General features: G+C 44.3%; 1 protein-coding gene across 4 annotated transcripts; it reads left to right on the top strand.

Annotated features, from left to right (window-relative positions):
• Positions 1–3,154: 3,154 nt before the first annotated feature.
• On the top strand, positions 3,155–16,934 carry LOC124000248 (intraflagellar transport protein 56-like). 4 transcript variants are annotated; one of them, XM_046306489.1, is made up of 20 exons: positions 3,155–3,389; positions 6,698–6,832; positions 6,974–7,066; positions 7,180–7,294; positions 7,411–7,460; positions 7,575–7,720; positions 7,877–7,924; positions 8,008–8,179; positions 8,339–8,413; positions 8,515–8,617; positions 8,734–8,789; positions 9,223–9,261; positions 9,415–9,468; positions 14,780–14,843; positions 14,967–15,055; positions 15,168–15,251; positions 15,358–15,427; positions 15,524–15,630; positions 16,267–16,400; positions 16,603–16,934. In XM_046306489.1, the coding sequence occupies exons 1-20, from the start codon at positions 3,387–3,389 to the stop codon at positions 16,712–16,714; spliced, it is 1,749 nt and encodes a 582-aa protein (XP_046162445.1). In that variant the 5' UTR covers positions 3,155–3,386; the 3' UTR covers positions 16,715–16,934. The 4 variants fall into 4 exon arrangements, with proteins under 4 accessions (XP_046162445.1, XP_046162446.1, XP_046162447.1 ...); XM_046306490.1 differs by lacking the exon at positions 9,223–9,261 and having other exon boundaries at positions 3,156–3,389; XM_046306491.1 differs by lacking the exon at positions 7,877–7,924 and having other exon boundaries at positions 3,158–3,389.
• The last annotated feature ends 146 nt before the right edge of the window (positions 16,935–17,080 follow it).

The raw sequence follows: 17,080 nt of genomic DNA, 5'->3' as shown, positions 1-17,080 counted from the left end.
ACAGATTCTCGCCACGCCACCTGGTAGGAGCGACCTGTCAGGTAGGACGCAATCCAAGCGTGGGCCGCGCCGGAGATGCCCAACTCGGAGAGGGTGGAGAGGAGGATCTGATGGTTCACAGTATCGAAGGCAGCCGATAGATCTAGAAGGATGAGAGCAGAGGAGAGAGAGTTAGCTTTAGCAGTGCGGAGCGCCTCCGTGATACAGAGGAGAGCAGTCTCAGTTGAATGACTAGTCTTGAAACCTGACTGATTTGGATCAGAAGGTCATTCAGAGAGAGATAGCGGGAGAGCTGGCCAAGGACGGCACGTTCAAGAGTTTTGGAGAGAAAAGAAAGAAGGGATACTGGTCTGTAATTGTTGACATCGGAGGGATCGAGTGTAGGTTTTTTCAGAAGGGGTGCAACTCTCGCTCTCTTTAGCCAACGGTCAGGGATGAGTTGATGAGCGAGGTGAGGTAAGGGAGAAGGTCTCCGGAAATGGTCTGGAGAAGAGAGGAGGGGATAGGGTCAAGCGGGCAGGTTGTTGGGCGGCCGGCCGTCACAAGACACGAGATTTCATCTGGAGAGAGAGGGGAGAAAGAGGTCAGAGCACAGGGTAGGGCAGTGTGAGCAGAACCAGCTGTGTCGTTTGACTTAGCAAACGAGGATCGGATGTCGTCGACCTTCTTTTCAGTAGAGTGCAGTGTGCCACCTTTTCTTTTACTGACAAATGCACAGTGACTTTTTTATTATTTTTTCCCCCCATCTTTGTTTTCCACTCAAACCACCATGTCTTTTCACCAGCATTAAAGGCAGATATTTTATTTGGTTGGCAAAGGGAGCACTCTGTACATGCACTCTTCAGGTTCTCACAGCACAAAGACTCAAGCTGCAGCTGATCACTTTATTGTAGTTTTTCCACCATGAACTAGAGGCTGGTGTGGGTTTTGCAGAGATGTGTCCTTATCATGGACTGTTGGCTTGACAACCCAAAAAGGAAGTATTTTGCAGAATTACTAGGACATTTTAATCTCTGAATAGTCACTCTTAAAATTCTGATGACTGTTCTGAATTGTGCCATTTAAGAGCTTCTGCTGGTTCCTTGTATCCTCTGTCCTTGTTGCTTCTACTGTTCATAGAATCTAGTGATTTTTCTCTTCTGTAGCTGTTCTAATTCTGTTAAATTGCTTTTTCCTGGAGTATTGAAGACTTGTTGGCCTGTTCATTTGCCCTCATTGCTTTTGCTGACAATCCAAATTCACTGTTTGCAGCTTTTCCGTGGCCATCCTTTTTCAGGATGTTGCTTCTAAGCATTTTTGAAGCCACTTGTTTGTCCTCGGCACTGCACATGTTTTGGTACTTTTGCTTAAACTCTGCAATCATGGCATTTTGAAACCAAATCCTCAAGTTATTCAGAGTTCCCTTCATTTGTGGTTTTGTATTTGGAATATTGTCTCCATTTTCATCAGTTGATTTATACTTTTTTTGTGTATTTCTCAGTTTTCAGTGAAGCTTTATTAAGTTGGACATTTGTCATGCAAAGAGCCCAATGTTTTTGAGCGACCTCTTCCAACCTTTTTTCCTTCCAGCAAGTATTCAACTTCTCCCTGTTGCAGACAATGAGGAAGGGTATCAGGGTGTGCATCAGGGGCAGGTATTTTGCCCTCTGGCTGCAAGTCATCTGGTGTCTGTGTTCCCTGATAGGTAGGTCTCCAATTTCAACTTGTCTTTAACATCTGCTATTCTGTTGGTTGCATTTCCATGGCCTTTCCTTGCTTCTTTGTTCTCACTTTTGTAAACTCAGATTTCCTTCTTAAAATTCGACCACAAAATAAATAAATTATAGCTTGTTTGGAAATGACTGATAATAAAAAATATTCTCTACACCAGCAATATTTACCTAGATTTTTCTTCAACTTCTGGACATGACACGTGGAACAACTGTCCACTGCAGCCATATGCTTCAGCTTCACTACGTTTCCATGGTAACCAAATTAACATTCTCGACAACTTTTTTTATTTTACCCTCAGTGGTGGAAATGACACCACTACCAAAGGACAGGTGTATTTTGTGCAGTGGTGGGAAAAGTACGCAATTGTTAATCTTGAGTAAAAGTTTTAAAATGACTCGAGTATAAGTAAAAAGTACAACTCCAACGCTAAGCCATAATTAAACTTAAGCATGTGTGTTAAGTGTCTGCCAGATCAGAGGCAGTAGGGATAACCAGGGATGTTCTCTTGATAAATGTGTGAATTGGACCATTTTCATGTCCTGCTAAGCATTCGAAATGTAACGAGTACTTTTGGGTGTCAGGGAAAATGTATGGAGTAAAAATTACATTGTTTTCTTTAGTAATGTAGTGAGGTAAAATTAAAAGTTGTCAAAAATATAAATAGGAAAGTACAGAGACCCCCCAAAAAATTACTTTAGTACTTGAAATTATTTTTACTTAAAGTACTTTATACCACTGATTTTGTGTAAATATAAAGGGCATACTTATTTAATTGACTCTTTCTATACTAGATAACATTATATAATTAAGCAATAAGGCATGGGGGGTGTGGCCAATATACCAGGCTAAGTAAGGGCTGTTCTTATGCACAACGCATTGTGGAGTGCCTGGACACATTGGCCATATACCACAAACCACATGAGGGGCCTTATTGCTATTATGAACTGATTACCAACATAATTAGAGCAGTAAAAATTAATGTTTTGTCATACCTGTCTGATATTCCACCGCTGTCAGACAATCAGCATTCAGGGCTTGACCCACCCAGTTTATAATGTGCAGTTATTCATGTTTTCTCATAGAAGGCAGAACAGTGAAATGTAGGTATAAAATGAATCTCAAAAGTAGCTAAAATACTTGATAAAGATGTGTTAAAAAATCAGGGGTGATTGTAATGTGAACATAACATATAAAGAATAAAACATGTATTAATAAAATCCCCCAAAATTGCCCTTGAGGACATAGTGCCCGTAGCTGCAGTATCACCCTGTTACATCATATTGGGAGAAGTGGTACGATTTTCAACCACTGAGGAATCTGCTATTCCTCATCTGCTGTGATGATGAATGGATATGAGACTTTATGTCCATTTATAAGACAAGCGTGTGTAATAGTGTTAGCAGTATAAAACCTGTTTTTTGGCATACTCGCCATGCGTCTATAATTCACTTTCTACAACCCCAGCTCTTAACACAGTGATGAACCAGTATGCTAGGGAGGGGCAAAGACTGGTGTAGACGTTGCTTGGCGACAAGAGCTCCCATGTTTGTCAACAGCTATCGGTTACACTAGCTAGCTGGGTTAGCACATGTTTCTTGATTAGAAAAACATTTATCTTGTCTGATTATCTGAGCGCTGTTACTGTGCTTTCGTGACGACTAACTCCATTGGCCATGGTAAGTGTTTGCTTTACTGAATGCAGCTACGCTAACATAACTTTCGCTAAGATTAACGTACTGTTTTTATTTTATTTTATTTCACCTTTATTTAACCAGGTAGGCCAGTTGAGAACAAGATCTCATTTACAACTGCGACCTGGCCAAGATAAAGCAAAGCAGTGCGACTCAAACAACAACACAAAGTTACACATGGAATAAACAAACATGCAGTCAATAACACAATAGAAAAGTCTATATACAGTGTGTGCAAATGAGGTAAGATAAGGGTGGTAAAGGCAATAAATAGGCCATAGTGGCGAAATAATGACAATTTAGCAATTAAACACTAAAGTGATAGATGTGCAGAAGAGGAATGTGCAAGTAGAGATACTGGGGTGCAAAGGAGCAACAACAAAAAATAACAGTATGGGGATGAGGTAGTTGCATAGGTTATTTACAGATGGGCTATGTACAGGTGCAGTGATCTGTGAGCTGCTCTGACAGCTGGTGCGTAAATTTAGAGAGGGCGATATGAGTCTCCAGCTTCAGTGATTTTTGCAATTCCTTCCAGTCATTGGCAGCAGAGAACTGGAAGGAAAGGCAGCCAATGGAGGAATTGGCTTTGGGGATGACCAGTGAAATATACCTGCTGGAGCGCGTGCTACGGGTGGGTGCTGCTATGGTGACCAGTGAGCTGAGATAAGGAGGGACTTTACCTAGTGAAGACTTATAGATGACCTGGAGCCAGTGGGTTTGGCGATGAATATGTAGCGAGGTCCAGCCAACAAGAGCATACAGGTAGCTGTGGTGGGTAGTGTATATGGGTCTTTGGTGACAAAACGGATGGCACTGTAATAGACTGCATCCAATTTGCTGAGTAGAGTGTTGAAGGTTATTTTGTAAATGACATCGCCGAAGTCAAGGATCTGTAGGATAGTCAGTTTTACGAGGGTATGTTTGGCAGCATGAGTGAAGGATGCTTTGTTGCGAAATAGAAAGCCGATTCTATATTTAATTTTGGATTGGATATACTTCATGTGAGCCTGGAAGGAGAGTTTACAATCTAACCAGACACCTAGATATTTCCGCATATTCTAAGTCAGAACCGTCCAGAGTAGTGATGCTGAACGGGCGGGCAGGTGCGGGCAGCGATCGGTTGAAGAGCATGCATTTAGTTGTACTTGTATTTAAGAGCAGTTGGAGGCCACGGAAGGAGAGTTGTATGGCATTGAAGCTCGTCTGGAGGTTAGTTAACACAGTGTCCAAAGAAGGGCCAGAAGTATACAGAATGGTGTCGTCTGCATAGAGGTGGATCAGAGAATCACCAGACTGCCCAAGGCCAGACAACAGGCCCTCCGATCTGACACATTGAACTCTGAGTAGTAGTTGGTGAAACAGGCGAGGCAGTCATTTGAGAAACCAAGGATGTTGAGACTGCCGATAAGAATGTGGTGATTGACAGAGTCGAATGCCTTGGCCAGGTCGATGAATACAGCTGCACAGTATTGTCTCATCAATGGCAGTTATGATATTGTTTAGGACCTTGTGCGTGGCTGAGGTGCACCCATGACCAGCTCGGAAACCAGATTGCATAGCGGAGAAGGTACGGTGGGATTCGAAATGGTCGGTGATCTGTTTGTTAACTTTACCTTCGAAGACCTTAGAAAGGCAGGGTAGGATAGATATAGGTCTGTAACAGTTTGGGAATAGAGTGTTTCCCCCTTTGAAGAGGGGGATGACTGTGGCAGCTTTCCAATCTTTGGGGATCTCAGACGATACGAAAGAGAGGTTGAACAGGCTAGTAATAGGGGTTGCAGCAATTGTGGCAGATAATTTTAGAAAGAGAGGGTCCAGATTGTCTAGCCCGGCTGATTTGTTGGGGGCCAGATTTTGCCGCTCTTTCAGAACATCGGCTATCTGGATTTGGGTGAAGGAGAAATAGGGGAGGCTTGGGCAAGTTGCTGTGGGGGGTGCAGGGCTGTTGACCGGGGTAGGGGTAGCTAGGTGGAAAGCATGGCCAGCCGTAGAAAAATGCTTATTGAAATTCTCAATTATTGTGGATTTATCGGCGGTGACAGAGGTGGAGGAGGAGGTGCTCTTATTCTCCATGGACTTTAATGTCACATAATTTTGGGGAGTTTGTGATACAGGATGCAAATTTCTGTTTGAAAAAGCTATCCTTTGCTTTCCTAACTGCCTGTGTATATTGGTTCCTAATTTCTGAAAGTTGCATATCGTGGGGGCTATTCGATGCTATTGCAGTACGCCACAGGATGTTTTTGTGCTGGTCAAGGGCAGTCAGGTCTGAGGTGAACTAAGGGCTTTATCTGTTCCTGGTTCAATTTTTTTTTTTTTGAATGGGGCATGCTTATTTAAGATGGTGAGGAAAACACTTTTAAAGAACAATCAGGCATCCTCTACTGACAGAATGAGGTCAATAGCCTTCCAGGATACCCGGGCCAGGTCGATTAGAAAGGCCTGCTCGCTGAAGTGTTTTAGGAAGCGTTTGACAATTCTGAGGGGTGGTCGTTTGACCGCAGACCCATTACGGACCCATTACGGACGCAGGCAATTAGGCAGTGATCGCTGAGATCCTGGTTGAAGACAGCAGATGTATATTTGGAGGGCAGGTTGGTTAGGATGATATCTATGAGGGTGCCCGTGTTTAGGGATTTGGGGTTGTACCTGGTAGGTTCATTGATAATTTGTGTGAAATTGAGGGCATCTAGTTTAGATTGTAGGACGGCCGGGGTGTTAAGCATGTCCCAGTTAGCTAGCTAGCTATTGAAACTTTGCTTAGTAGTCTATGCAATTTAGCATTAATGTTAGGTTAGCTACCACACAAAGAAGTTTGTAAACATTGCCGTGCTGGATGATTATTTTTATATTTTTTGGTTGCAGAAATCTAACTTTACCTAGCATGCCAGCCTGGTCTCATAGACTAGACCGTAACATATGTAACAGTACACTTAAATCCGGGATACTGAAATTAGTATGTTTGGTATGGTTACATGAAAGATGGTTACTTAGGTTGTATGGTTACAAAGTGTATGTTTAGCAAATTCATAACATATCATACGAAATGGGCGATGGAACTCCACAAATTAATACATTTCATACGAAATATAACAGATCATTCTAAATGGAGTGTCTCAGATTTACATAGAGAATAATGCAAAATGCTTTGAGACCAGGTTGCAGCCCAGCCACAGGTGTGAGACAAGTAACTAGTTGGATGGGTCCTTAGTAATTATGGCTGGCTCTGTTGTGGACATCACCGGCTGTGGAGTTCTATATAATTCTAATTCTAATTTTCATTCTCTCAGATTCTGTCCAGAGTAAAGCCAGCAGCTGTTGGTGGGGAGATCCCAGTAAATAAGAAGGCAAAAGAAAAAAAGTCACCACTTGTTGAAGACTTCCTAGTTCAAAGAGACTATCTGGGGGCCATTACATTGTTGGAGGTAAATGCCACTCTGGCTGCATGGCTCCTGAAGTGTGACATATAGGTTTATAGAGCTGTTATATCTTTGAACAATGCAGTGCTTACATTACTGTCTGCAAAATAAGATGCTCATCCTATCAATATGGTTGAATTTTCTCAGTTTCAGCGCAATGTTGGCGAACGAGGGGAGGATGCAGACCTGTGGTTGGCCTACTGTGCTTTCCACCTTGGTGACTACAAGAGAGCCATGGAGGTTTGAAAACCTTTATTGAATTCAGTAACATTGGTTTGGATGTGTGAAAGTATTTTCCTGTTTTTGATTGCGTGAGACATGAACTAATACCTATGTGTCTATTCCTTCTTCAGGAATACAAGGCCCTGACAGACAAACCAGACTGCCGCCCAGATGTGTGGGTCTACCTGGCCTGTACTCTCTTCTTCCTGGGGCTTTACAAAGAAGCAGAGGAGGCTTCACGCAAGGGTACCTCATCCACCTTGTTCCCCATTCTCACATTTTGTTGCTTTATTACAAAAGGTGATATGGAAAATTAAAGACCTTTTCTCCCTGACCATATGTGCTTCCTCTACCTCTTTCAGCCCCTAAATGCCAGCTGCAGAATCGACTACTGTTCCACTTGGCTCACAAGGTCAGCTTTCGCCCTTATCGCTAACTTATTCATTCAGTGCTATGGTACCAAACAAATTATATAACAGAATTTGTTCTATTATACCCTTATTTCTGGTCTATTTTATTTTTTCAGTTCAATGATGAGAAGCAGCTGATGGGTTTCCACCAGGAGTTGGAGGATGTGACAGAGGACCAGCTCAGCCTGGCCTCCATCCACTACATGCGCTCCCACTACCAGGAGGCCATCGACATCTACAAACGCATCCTGCTGCAGAACAGGTGACAGGCAACAGAATGCACCACAGAGTGACAGAGACACCGGGAAACACTCCAAATGTAATCCTGACACATGGGAGTAGCGGCACAGACTATGAAAGGGGGAGGTAGAGAGTGAGTGGAGGGAGGGAGAGTGATAGTTTCCCTGTGTTGAGACAGAGGGAAGATAACGGAGACTGGAGAGGAGGATAGTGACTGCTTGTGCAGGTGAGAGGGTGGGAAAGAGAGATTCATTGTACCTACTGTGAGTTGGCGGAGCTCATGCTCTGTTCATACTGTGTCTGCTACAGAGACTTCCTGGCCCTGAATGTGTATGTGGCTCTGTGCTACTACAAGTTGGACTACTACGATGTGTCCCAGGAGGTGCTGGCTGTTTACCTGCAGAGCGTCCCAGACTCCACCATCGCTCTCAACCTCAAGGCCTGCAATCACTTCAGGCTCTACAATGGAAAAGCAGCAGAGGTAACGCAACTTGACAAGAGAGTCCTGAGCAAATCATTCTCAAAATGTAACCTTGTTTGTCTGAATGTTGCTTTGTTATTGTTTGTAAGGCTTCAGTCAGTGACTCAGCAATGTACATTGTAGTATTAAACAACTAAAATCACATTTTCCTTCTCTCAGACAGAGCTGAAAAACCTGATAGAAAACTCCTCCAGCTCCTTTGAATTTGCCAAGGAGTTAATCCGACACAACCTGGTGAGAGTCAAGATTTATCAGCCTAGAACATAGCAGTTTTGCACCTCACGTGTGTAACAGCATGCAAGCAAATTACTTTTGATTCTTCCTCTGGTGTTCAGGTGGTGTTTCGTAGCGGGGAGGGGGCCTTGCAAGTGCTGCCTGCACTGATTGATGTCATTACTGAGGCTCGTCTCAATCTGGTCATCTACTACCTCAGACAAGGTGGGCTGCCACTTTTATTACTGACTAGCCAATCTAATGATAGCTGATTGATAACTAAGTGTGTTTTTTTTACTGTTAATATATGGATAGTAATTGTATTTTTCTATCTCTCTCAGATGATGTCCAGGAGTCCTACCAGCTCATCAAAGACTTAGAACCCACCACACCACAGGTTCATTCCTCTATTTCCATTCACCATTTCCAGATTTCTCTCCCTCCCTTTTTATTTTTTCAACCCGCCTATCAATCGTCTCCTGCCTCTCAGCTATTTTAGGGACCAGTAATCTTACCCTCTCTTCCCTGCTCTCCATTTTCTTCTTCCTCCTTCTACAAGGATAGTGTAGTTTGCGGTGTAGTTCTACGTTTCCAGAGTAGTCATTTGTGATAGGCGTTTGTGTATTAACCTCCGCCTTTCTCTGTCTCTCTCTCTCTCTCTCTCTCTCTCTCTCTCTCTGTCTCTCTCTCTCTTTCTCTCTCTCTCTCTCTCTCTCTCTCTCTCTCTCTCTCTCTCTCTCTCTCTCTCTCTCTCTCTCTCTCTCTCTCTCTCTCTCTCTCTCTCTCTCTCTCTCTCTTTCTCTCTCTCTCTCTCTCTCTCTCTTTCTCAGGTTCAGGGCAGTGTTAGTCTTAATGTACATCAGCGTACAGTAAGTGTGTGTGTGCAGCCAGCTTTCTCTCGCCATCTCCCCCTCTTTCCCTATCCTCCTCTCTTTGCCAGGGTTAGTGCAGCCATAAACTCAATGGATTGTGGTATATGGTAAGTGCATATGTGCTGTAACCTCTCCCTGACATTTTTTCAGGAGTACATCTTGAAGGGGGTTGTGAATGCTGCACTTGGACAGGAGATGAGGTCGGTGAGTACCAGAGATACATTTAGATACTACACTGAACAAAAATATAAGCACAACATGTAAAGTGTTGTTCCCTTGTTTCATGAGCTTTCTGTGCACAAATTTGATTACATTTTAGTGAGCATTTCTCTTTTGCCAAGATAATCCATCTACCTGACAGGTGTGGAATATCAAGAAGCTGATTAATTTAAACAGCATGATCAATGACACAGGTGCACCTTGTGCTGGGGACACACAAAAAAGTCCACTTTAAAAATGTGCAGTTTTGTCACACAATATAATGCCATACATGTCTCAAGTTTTGAGGGAGCGTGCAATTGGCATGCTGACTGCAGAAATGTCCACGAGTTGTTGCCAAAGAATTGAATGTTGATTTCTCTATCATAAACCGCTGCCAACGTTGTTTTAGAGAATTTGGCAGTACGTCCAACTGGCCTCACAACTGCAGACCACGTCTATGGCGTCATGTGGACGAATGGTTTGCTGATGTCAACGTTGTGAACAGAGTGCCCCATGGTGGCGGTGGGGTTATGGTAAGGGATTGCATTTTATCAATGGTAATTTGAATGCACAGAGATAACATGACGAGATCCTGAGGCCCATTGGCATACCTTTCATCGGCCTCCATCACCTCATGTTTCAGCATGATAATGCACAGCCCCATGTCCTAAGTACCTGTGCACAATCCCTGGAAGCTGAAAATGTCCCAGTTCTTCCATGGTCTGCATAGTCACCAGACATGTCACCCCTTGAGCATGTTTGGGATGCTCTGAATTTATGTGGCCTGTGTTGGACAGCATGTTCAAGTTCCCACCAAGATCCAGCAACTTCACACAGCCATTGAAGATGAGTGAGATAACATTCCACAGGCCACAATCAACAGCCTGATCAACTCTATGCGAACGAGATGTGTTTTGCTACATGAGGCAAATAGTGGTCACACCAGATAATGACTGGTTTTCTGATCCATGAACCAACCTTTTTTGAAGGTACCTGTGACCAACAGATGCATATCTGTATTGCCAGTCATGTGAATTCCATAGATTAGGACCTAATGCATTTATTTCAATTGACTGATTTCCTTATATGAACTGTAACTCAGTCAAATCTTTGAAATTGTTGGGTTTTATATTTTTGTTCAGTGTAAATATATAACTATAGATTCATGTACAGTGTATATACAGTGGGGAGAACAAGTATTTGATACACTGCCAATTTAGCAGGTTTCCCTACTTACAAAGCATGTAGAGGTCTGTCATTTTTTAAAATCATAGGTACACTTCAACTGTGAGAGACGGACTCTAAAACAAAAATCCAGAAAATCACATTGTATGATTTTTAAGTAATTCATTTGCATTTTATTGCAAGACATAAGTATTTGATCACCTACCAACCAGTAAGAATTCCGGCTCTTACAGACCTGTTAGTTTTTCGGAGCGACTTACAAATTGGTGCATTCACCTTATGACATCCAGTGGAACAGTCACTTTACAATAGTGCATCTAAATCTTAAAGGGGGGGGGGGGGGGGTGAGAAGGATTACTTATCCTATCCTAGGTATTCCTTAAAGAGGTGGGGTTTCAGGTGTCTCCGGAAGGTGGTGATTGACTCCGCTGTCCTGGCGTCGTGAGGGAGTTTGTTCCACCATTGGGGGGGCCAGAGCAGCGAACAGTTTTGACTGGGCTGAGCGGGAACTGTACTTCCTCAGTGGTAGGGAGGCGAGCATGCCAGAGGTGGATGAACGCAGTGCCCTTGTTTGGGTGTAGGGCCTGATCAGAGCCTGGAGGTACTGAGGTGCCGTTCCCCTCATAGCTCCGTAGGCAAGCACCATGGGCTTGTAGCGGATGCGAGCTTCAACTGGAAGCCAGTGGAGAGAGCGGAGGAGCGGGGTGACGTGAGAGAACTTGGGAAGGTTGAACACCAGACGGGCTGCGGCGTTCTGCATGAGTTGTAGGGGTTTAATGGCACAGGCAGGGAGCCCAGCCAACAGCGAGTTGCAGTAATCCAGACGGGAGATGACAAGTGCCTGGATTAGGACCTGCGCCGCTTCCTGTGTGAGGCAGGGTCGTACTCTGCGGATGTTGTAGAGCATGAACCTACAGGAACGGGCCACCGCCTTGATGTTAGTTGAGAACGACAGGGTGTTGTCCAGGATCACGCCAAGGTTCTTAGCGCTCTGGGAGGAGGACACAATGGAGTTGTCAACCGTGATGGCGAGATCATGGAACGGTCAGTCCTTCCCCGGGAGGAAGAGCAGCTCCGTCTTGCCGAGGTTCAGCTTGAGGTGGTGATCCGTCATCCACACTGATATGTCTGCAAGACATGCAGAGATGCGATTCGCCACCTGGTCATCAGAAGGGGGAAAGGAGAAGATTAATTGTGTGTCGTCTGCATAGCAATGATAGGAGAGACCATGTGAGGTTATGACAGAGCCAAGTGACTTGGTGTATAACGAGAATAGGAGAGGGCCTAGAACAGAGCCCTGGGGGACACCAGTGGTGAGAGCGCGTTGTGAGGAGACAGATTCTCGCCACGCCACCTGGTAGGAGCGACCTGTTAGGTAGGACGCAATCCAACCGTGGGCCGCGCCGGAGATGCCCAACTCGGAGAGGGTGGAGAGGAGGATCTGATGGTTCACAGTATCGAAGGCAGCCGATAGGTCTAGAAGGATGAGAGCAGAGGAGAGAGAGTTAGCTTTAGCAGTGCAGAGCGCCTCCGTGATACAGAGAAGAGCAGTCTCAGTTGAATGACTAGTCTTGAAACCTGACTGATTTGGATCAAGAAGGTCATTCAGAGAGAGATAGCGGGAGAGCTGGCCAAGGACGGCACGTTCAAGAGTTTTGGAGAGAAAAGAAAGAAGGGATACTGGTCTGTAGTTGTTGACATCGGAGGGATCGAGTGTAGGTTTTTTCAGAAGGGGTGCAACTCTCGCTCTCTTGAAGATGGAAGGGACGTAGCCAGCGGTCAGGGATGAGTTGATGAGCGAGGTGAGGTAAGGGAGAAGGTCTCCGGAAATGGTCTGGAGAAGAGAGGAGGGGATAGGGTCAAGCGGGCAGGTTGTTGGGCAGCCGGCCGTCACAAGACGCGAGATTTCATCTGGAGAGAGGGGAGAAAGAGGTCAGAGCACAGGGTAGGGCAGTGTGAGCAGAACCAGCGGTGTCGTTTGACTTAGCAAACGAGGATCGGATGTCGTCGACCTTCTTTTCAAAATGGTTGACGAAGTCATCTGCAGAGATGGAGGAGGGGGGGGGGGATTCAGGAAGGAGGAGAAGGTGGCAAAGAGCTTCCTAGGGTTAGAAGCAGATGCTTGGAATTTAGAGTGGTAGAAAGTGGCTTTAGCAGCAGAGACAGAGGAGGAAAATGTAGAGAGGAGGGAGTGAAAGGATGCCAGGTCCGCAGGGAGGCGAGTTTTCCTCCATTTCCGCTCGGCTGCCCGGAGCCCTGTTCTGTGAGCTCGCAATGAGTCGTCGAGCCACGGAGCGGGAGGGGAGGACCGAGCCGGCCTGGAGGATAGGGGACATAGAGAGTCAAAGGATGCAGAAAGGGAGGAGAGGAGGGTTGAGGAGGCAGAATCAGGAGATAGGTTGGAGAAGGTTTGAGCAGAGGGAAGAGATGATAGGATGGAAGAGGAGAGAGTAGCGGGGGAGAGAGAGCGAAGGTTGGGACGGCGCGATACCATCCGAGTAGGGGCAGTGTGGGAGGTGTTGGATGAGAGCGAGAGGGAAAAGGATACAAGGTAGTGGTCGGAGACTTGGAGGGGAGTTGCAATGGGGTTAGTGGAAGAACAGCATCTAGTAAAGATGAGGTTGAGCGTATTGCCTGCCTTGTGAGTAGGGGGGGAAGGTGAGAGGGTGAGGTCAAAAGAGGAGAGGAGTGGAAAGAAGGAGGCAGAGAGGAATGAGTCAAAGGTAGACGTGGGGAGGTTCAAGTCGCCCAGAACTGTGAGAGGTGAGCCGTCTCAGGAAAGGAGCTTATCAAGGCATCAAGCTCATTGATGAACTCTCAGAGGGAACCTGGAGGGCGATAAATGATAAATGTTTGAACTCGTTACCTGTATAAAAGACACCTTTCCACACACTCAATCAAACAGACTCCAACCTCTCCGCAATGGCCAAGAGCAGTGAGCTGTGTAAGGACATCAGGGATAAAATTGTAGACCTGCACAAAGCTGGGATGGGCTACAGGACAATAGGCAAGCAGCTTGGTGAAAAGTCAACAACTGTTGGCGCAATTATTAGAAAATGGAAGAAGTTCAAGATGACGGTTAATCACCCTCGGTCTGGGGCTCCATGCAAGATCTCACCTCGTGGGGCATCAATGATCATGAGGAAGGTGAGGGATCAGCTCAGAACTACACGTCAGGACCTGGTCAATGACCTGAAGAGTGCTGGGACCACAGTCTCAAAGAATACCATTAGTAACACACTACGCCGTCATGGATTAAAATCCTGCAGCGCACGCAAGGTCCCCCTGCTCAAGCCAGCGCATGTCCAGGCCCATCTGAAGTTTGCCAATGACAATCTGGATGATCCAGAGGAGGAATGGGAGAAGGTCATGTGGTCAGATGAGACAAAAATAGAGCTTTTTGGTCTAAACTCCACTCGCCGTGTTTGGAGGAAAAAGGATGAGTACAATCCCAAGAACCTCATCCCAACCGTGAAGCATGGAGGTGGAAACATCATTCTTTGGGGATGCTTTTCTGCAAAGGGGACAGGACGACTGCACTGTATTGAGGGGAGGATGGATGGGGCCATGTATCGCAAGATCTTGGCCAACAACTTCCTTCCCTCAGTAATAGCATTGAAGATGGGTCGTGGCTGGGTCTTCCAGCATGACAACGAGGAGTGGCTCCGTAAGAAGCATCTCAAGGTCCTGGAGTGGCCTAGCCAGTCTCCAGACCTGAACCCAATAGAAAATCTTTGGAGGGAGCTGAAAGTCCGTATTGCCCAGCGACAGACCCCAAACCTGAAGGATCTGGAGAAGGTCTGTATGGAGAAATCCCTGCTGCAGTGTGTGCAAACCTGGTCAAGGACTACAGGAAACGTATGATCTCTGTAATTGCAAACAAAGGTGCAAATCAATTACTTAAAAATCATACAATGTGATTTTTCTGGATTTTTGTTTTAGATTCCGTCTCTCATAGTTGAAGTGTACCTATGATAAAACATTACAGACCTCTACATGCTTTGTAAGTAGGAAAACCTGCAAAATCGGCAGTGTATCAAATACTTGTTCTCCCCACTGTATATAGTTCTGCCTTGATACCCACCTGATTTTGTTTGTGTGACATGATCATGTAATTTTTCCATTACAGAGAGATCATCTGAAGATTGCTCAGCAGTTTTTCCAGCTGGTTGGTGGCTCAGCTAGCGAATGTGGTGAGTGCTCCTCCAGATATTTAAAATACTGACTAGAATGACATTTTTGTACTGCACTAATTCAATGGTAAATATGTTTTTACACTGATGCTTTCATCAACAATTAATTTCCCTGTGTCTTAGACACCATCCCTGGCAGACAGTGCATGGCTTCTTGTTTCTTTCTACTCAGGCAGTTTGAGGATGTGCTCATCTACCTCAACTCTGTCAAGGTAAGCACAGCATAATACCCCGACACATATTTGTGTCCACATAGAATATTGATGTTCTATAATTATCATTCTTCAATGGATTCTAAATACTCTGAACTCTCATTGCTCACAGAGTTACTTCTACAACGATGATGCCTTCAACTTCAACTATGCACAGGCCAAAGCTGCTGTTGGCAACTACAGGGAGGCAGAGGAAGTAAAACCTTGACATGTCCTTTTGGGATTATTTGATGACATTTTATTAACTTTTTGTATGTGTTTTATTGTCTGTTAAAAGTGTGTGCTTTCTGTTTGTCTCCCAGATCTTCCTGTTGATTCAGAATGACAAGAACAAGAGTGACTATGTGTACCTGAGCTGGCTGGCACGCTGCTGTATGTTCTCCTTCTCATTAAACGATGTAAACATTTGCTGGTATAACACTGTGTGGTTGCTCTATTGTTGTCAATGAACCCTGTTGTCCTATTTAGACATTATGAACCAGAAGGCCCGTCTGGCCTGGGAGCTCTACATGAAGATGGAGACCTCAGCAGAGTCCTTCAGCCTCCTGCAGCTCATTGCCAACGATTGCTACAAGGTTACTCTCCTTTATTAATTCCAAAATCACTCAACTTCCTAAATGTTTAATTTCCCCATCAGGACAGAAGTTATTTCATTCTGAGAGCGCTTGCACCAGCGGGGGAAAAAGTACCCAATTGTCATACTTGAGTAAAAGTAAAGATACCTTAATAGAAAATGACTCAAGTAAAAGTCACCCAGTAAAATACTACTTGATTAAATGTCTAAAAGTATTTGGTTTGAAATATACTTAAGTATTAAAAGTAAATGTAATTGCTAAAAAAAATACTAGTATATTAGTATAAAGAATTTCAAATTCCTAATATTAAGCAAAGCAGATGGACAATTATTCTAGTTTTTTTAAATTTCCAGACACTCCAACATTCAGACATCATTTACAAATGAAGCATGTGTTTATTGAGTCCGCCAGATCAGAGGCAGTAGGCATGACCAGAGATGTTCTCTTGATAAGTATATGAATTCAAAATGTAACGAGTACTTTTGGGTGTCAGAGAATGTATGGAGTAAAAAGTACATCATTTTCTTTAGGAATGTAATAAAGTAAAAGTTGTCAAAAATACCCCAAAAACTACTTAAGTAGTGTTTTTTTTACACCACTGATTTGCACCATGTGTAACTCTTCTCTCATCTGCAGATGGGCCAGTTCTACTACTCAGCAAAGGCATTTGATGTCTTGGAGAGATTGGACCCCAACCCTGAGTACTGGGAGGGCAAAAGGGGGGCCTGTGTGGGTATCTTTCAGCTAATTTTGGCCAGCAGAGAACCCAGGTAGGTACCATGTCTACCTTAGCAATCTACTGGATTGATATAGGATCATGAATGTCACCACTTTGTATAGCGTTAAAATAATCTGTCCTCAGGTCAGTGACCTACACTTTTTTTTGACATGATGGGCTGTATTTTGCATTGCTGAAGTCTGTCAATGTGAGTGTTTGTTTCCATAATGTGTTCAATTGTGTGTATTTTACAGGGAGGCTTTGAGGGAGGTGCTGCCCTTGCTGAGGCACACTGGGAATCCTCAAGTGGAATACATCATCAGGATTCTGAAGAAATGGGCCAAGGACAACAGGGTTTCTCTGTGATGTTATCATTCCGTACTTAAGAATGCATAGCCTATATGAAGAAAAGGGTCCTTTGGGCAAACTGACAGTCAAATGCAAAAATTCATCAAAAGTGCCAGTTTGTTCATTATACATTCATCTCTTTCCTGTTTGTTATTTTGTTAGTACATTGTATTGGTTTCGTTTTTTTGCACATTTATTTTGTACATATTTGCCTATGTGAATAAATATTTAAATCTTATACCACATCTGTGCTTTTACTATCTCTGGCCTTGACATCACGTTTTAGAGCACATAAAGACCAGTGCTTATCATGCATACAGAAATATAAAACAGGAGAATTTGTTGGTTTCAATGCATATTTTCTAATGAATGGTAGTCCTGTGT

The sequence above is a fragment of the Oncorhynchus gorbuscha genome, linkage group LG16 (assembly GCF_021184085.1).
Source record: "Oncorhynchus gorbuscha isolate QuinsamMale2020 ecotype Even-year linkage group LG16, OgorEven_v1.0, whole genome shotgun sequence".
Classification (NCBI taxonomy): Eukaryota; Metazoa; Chordata; class Actinopteri; order Salmoniformes; family Salmonidae; genus Oncorhynchus; species Oncorhynchus gorbuscha.
This window is presented reverse-complemented; position numbering and strand designations above follow the sequence as displayed.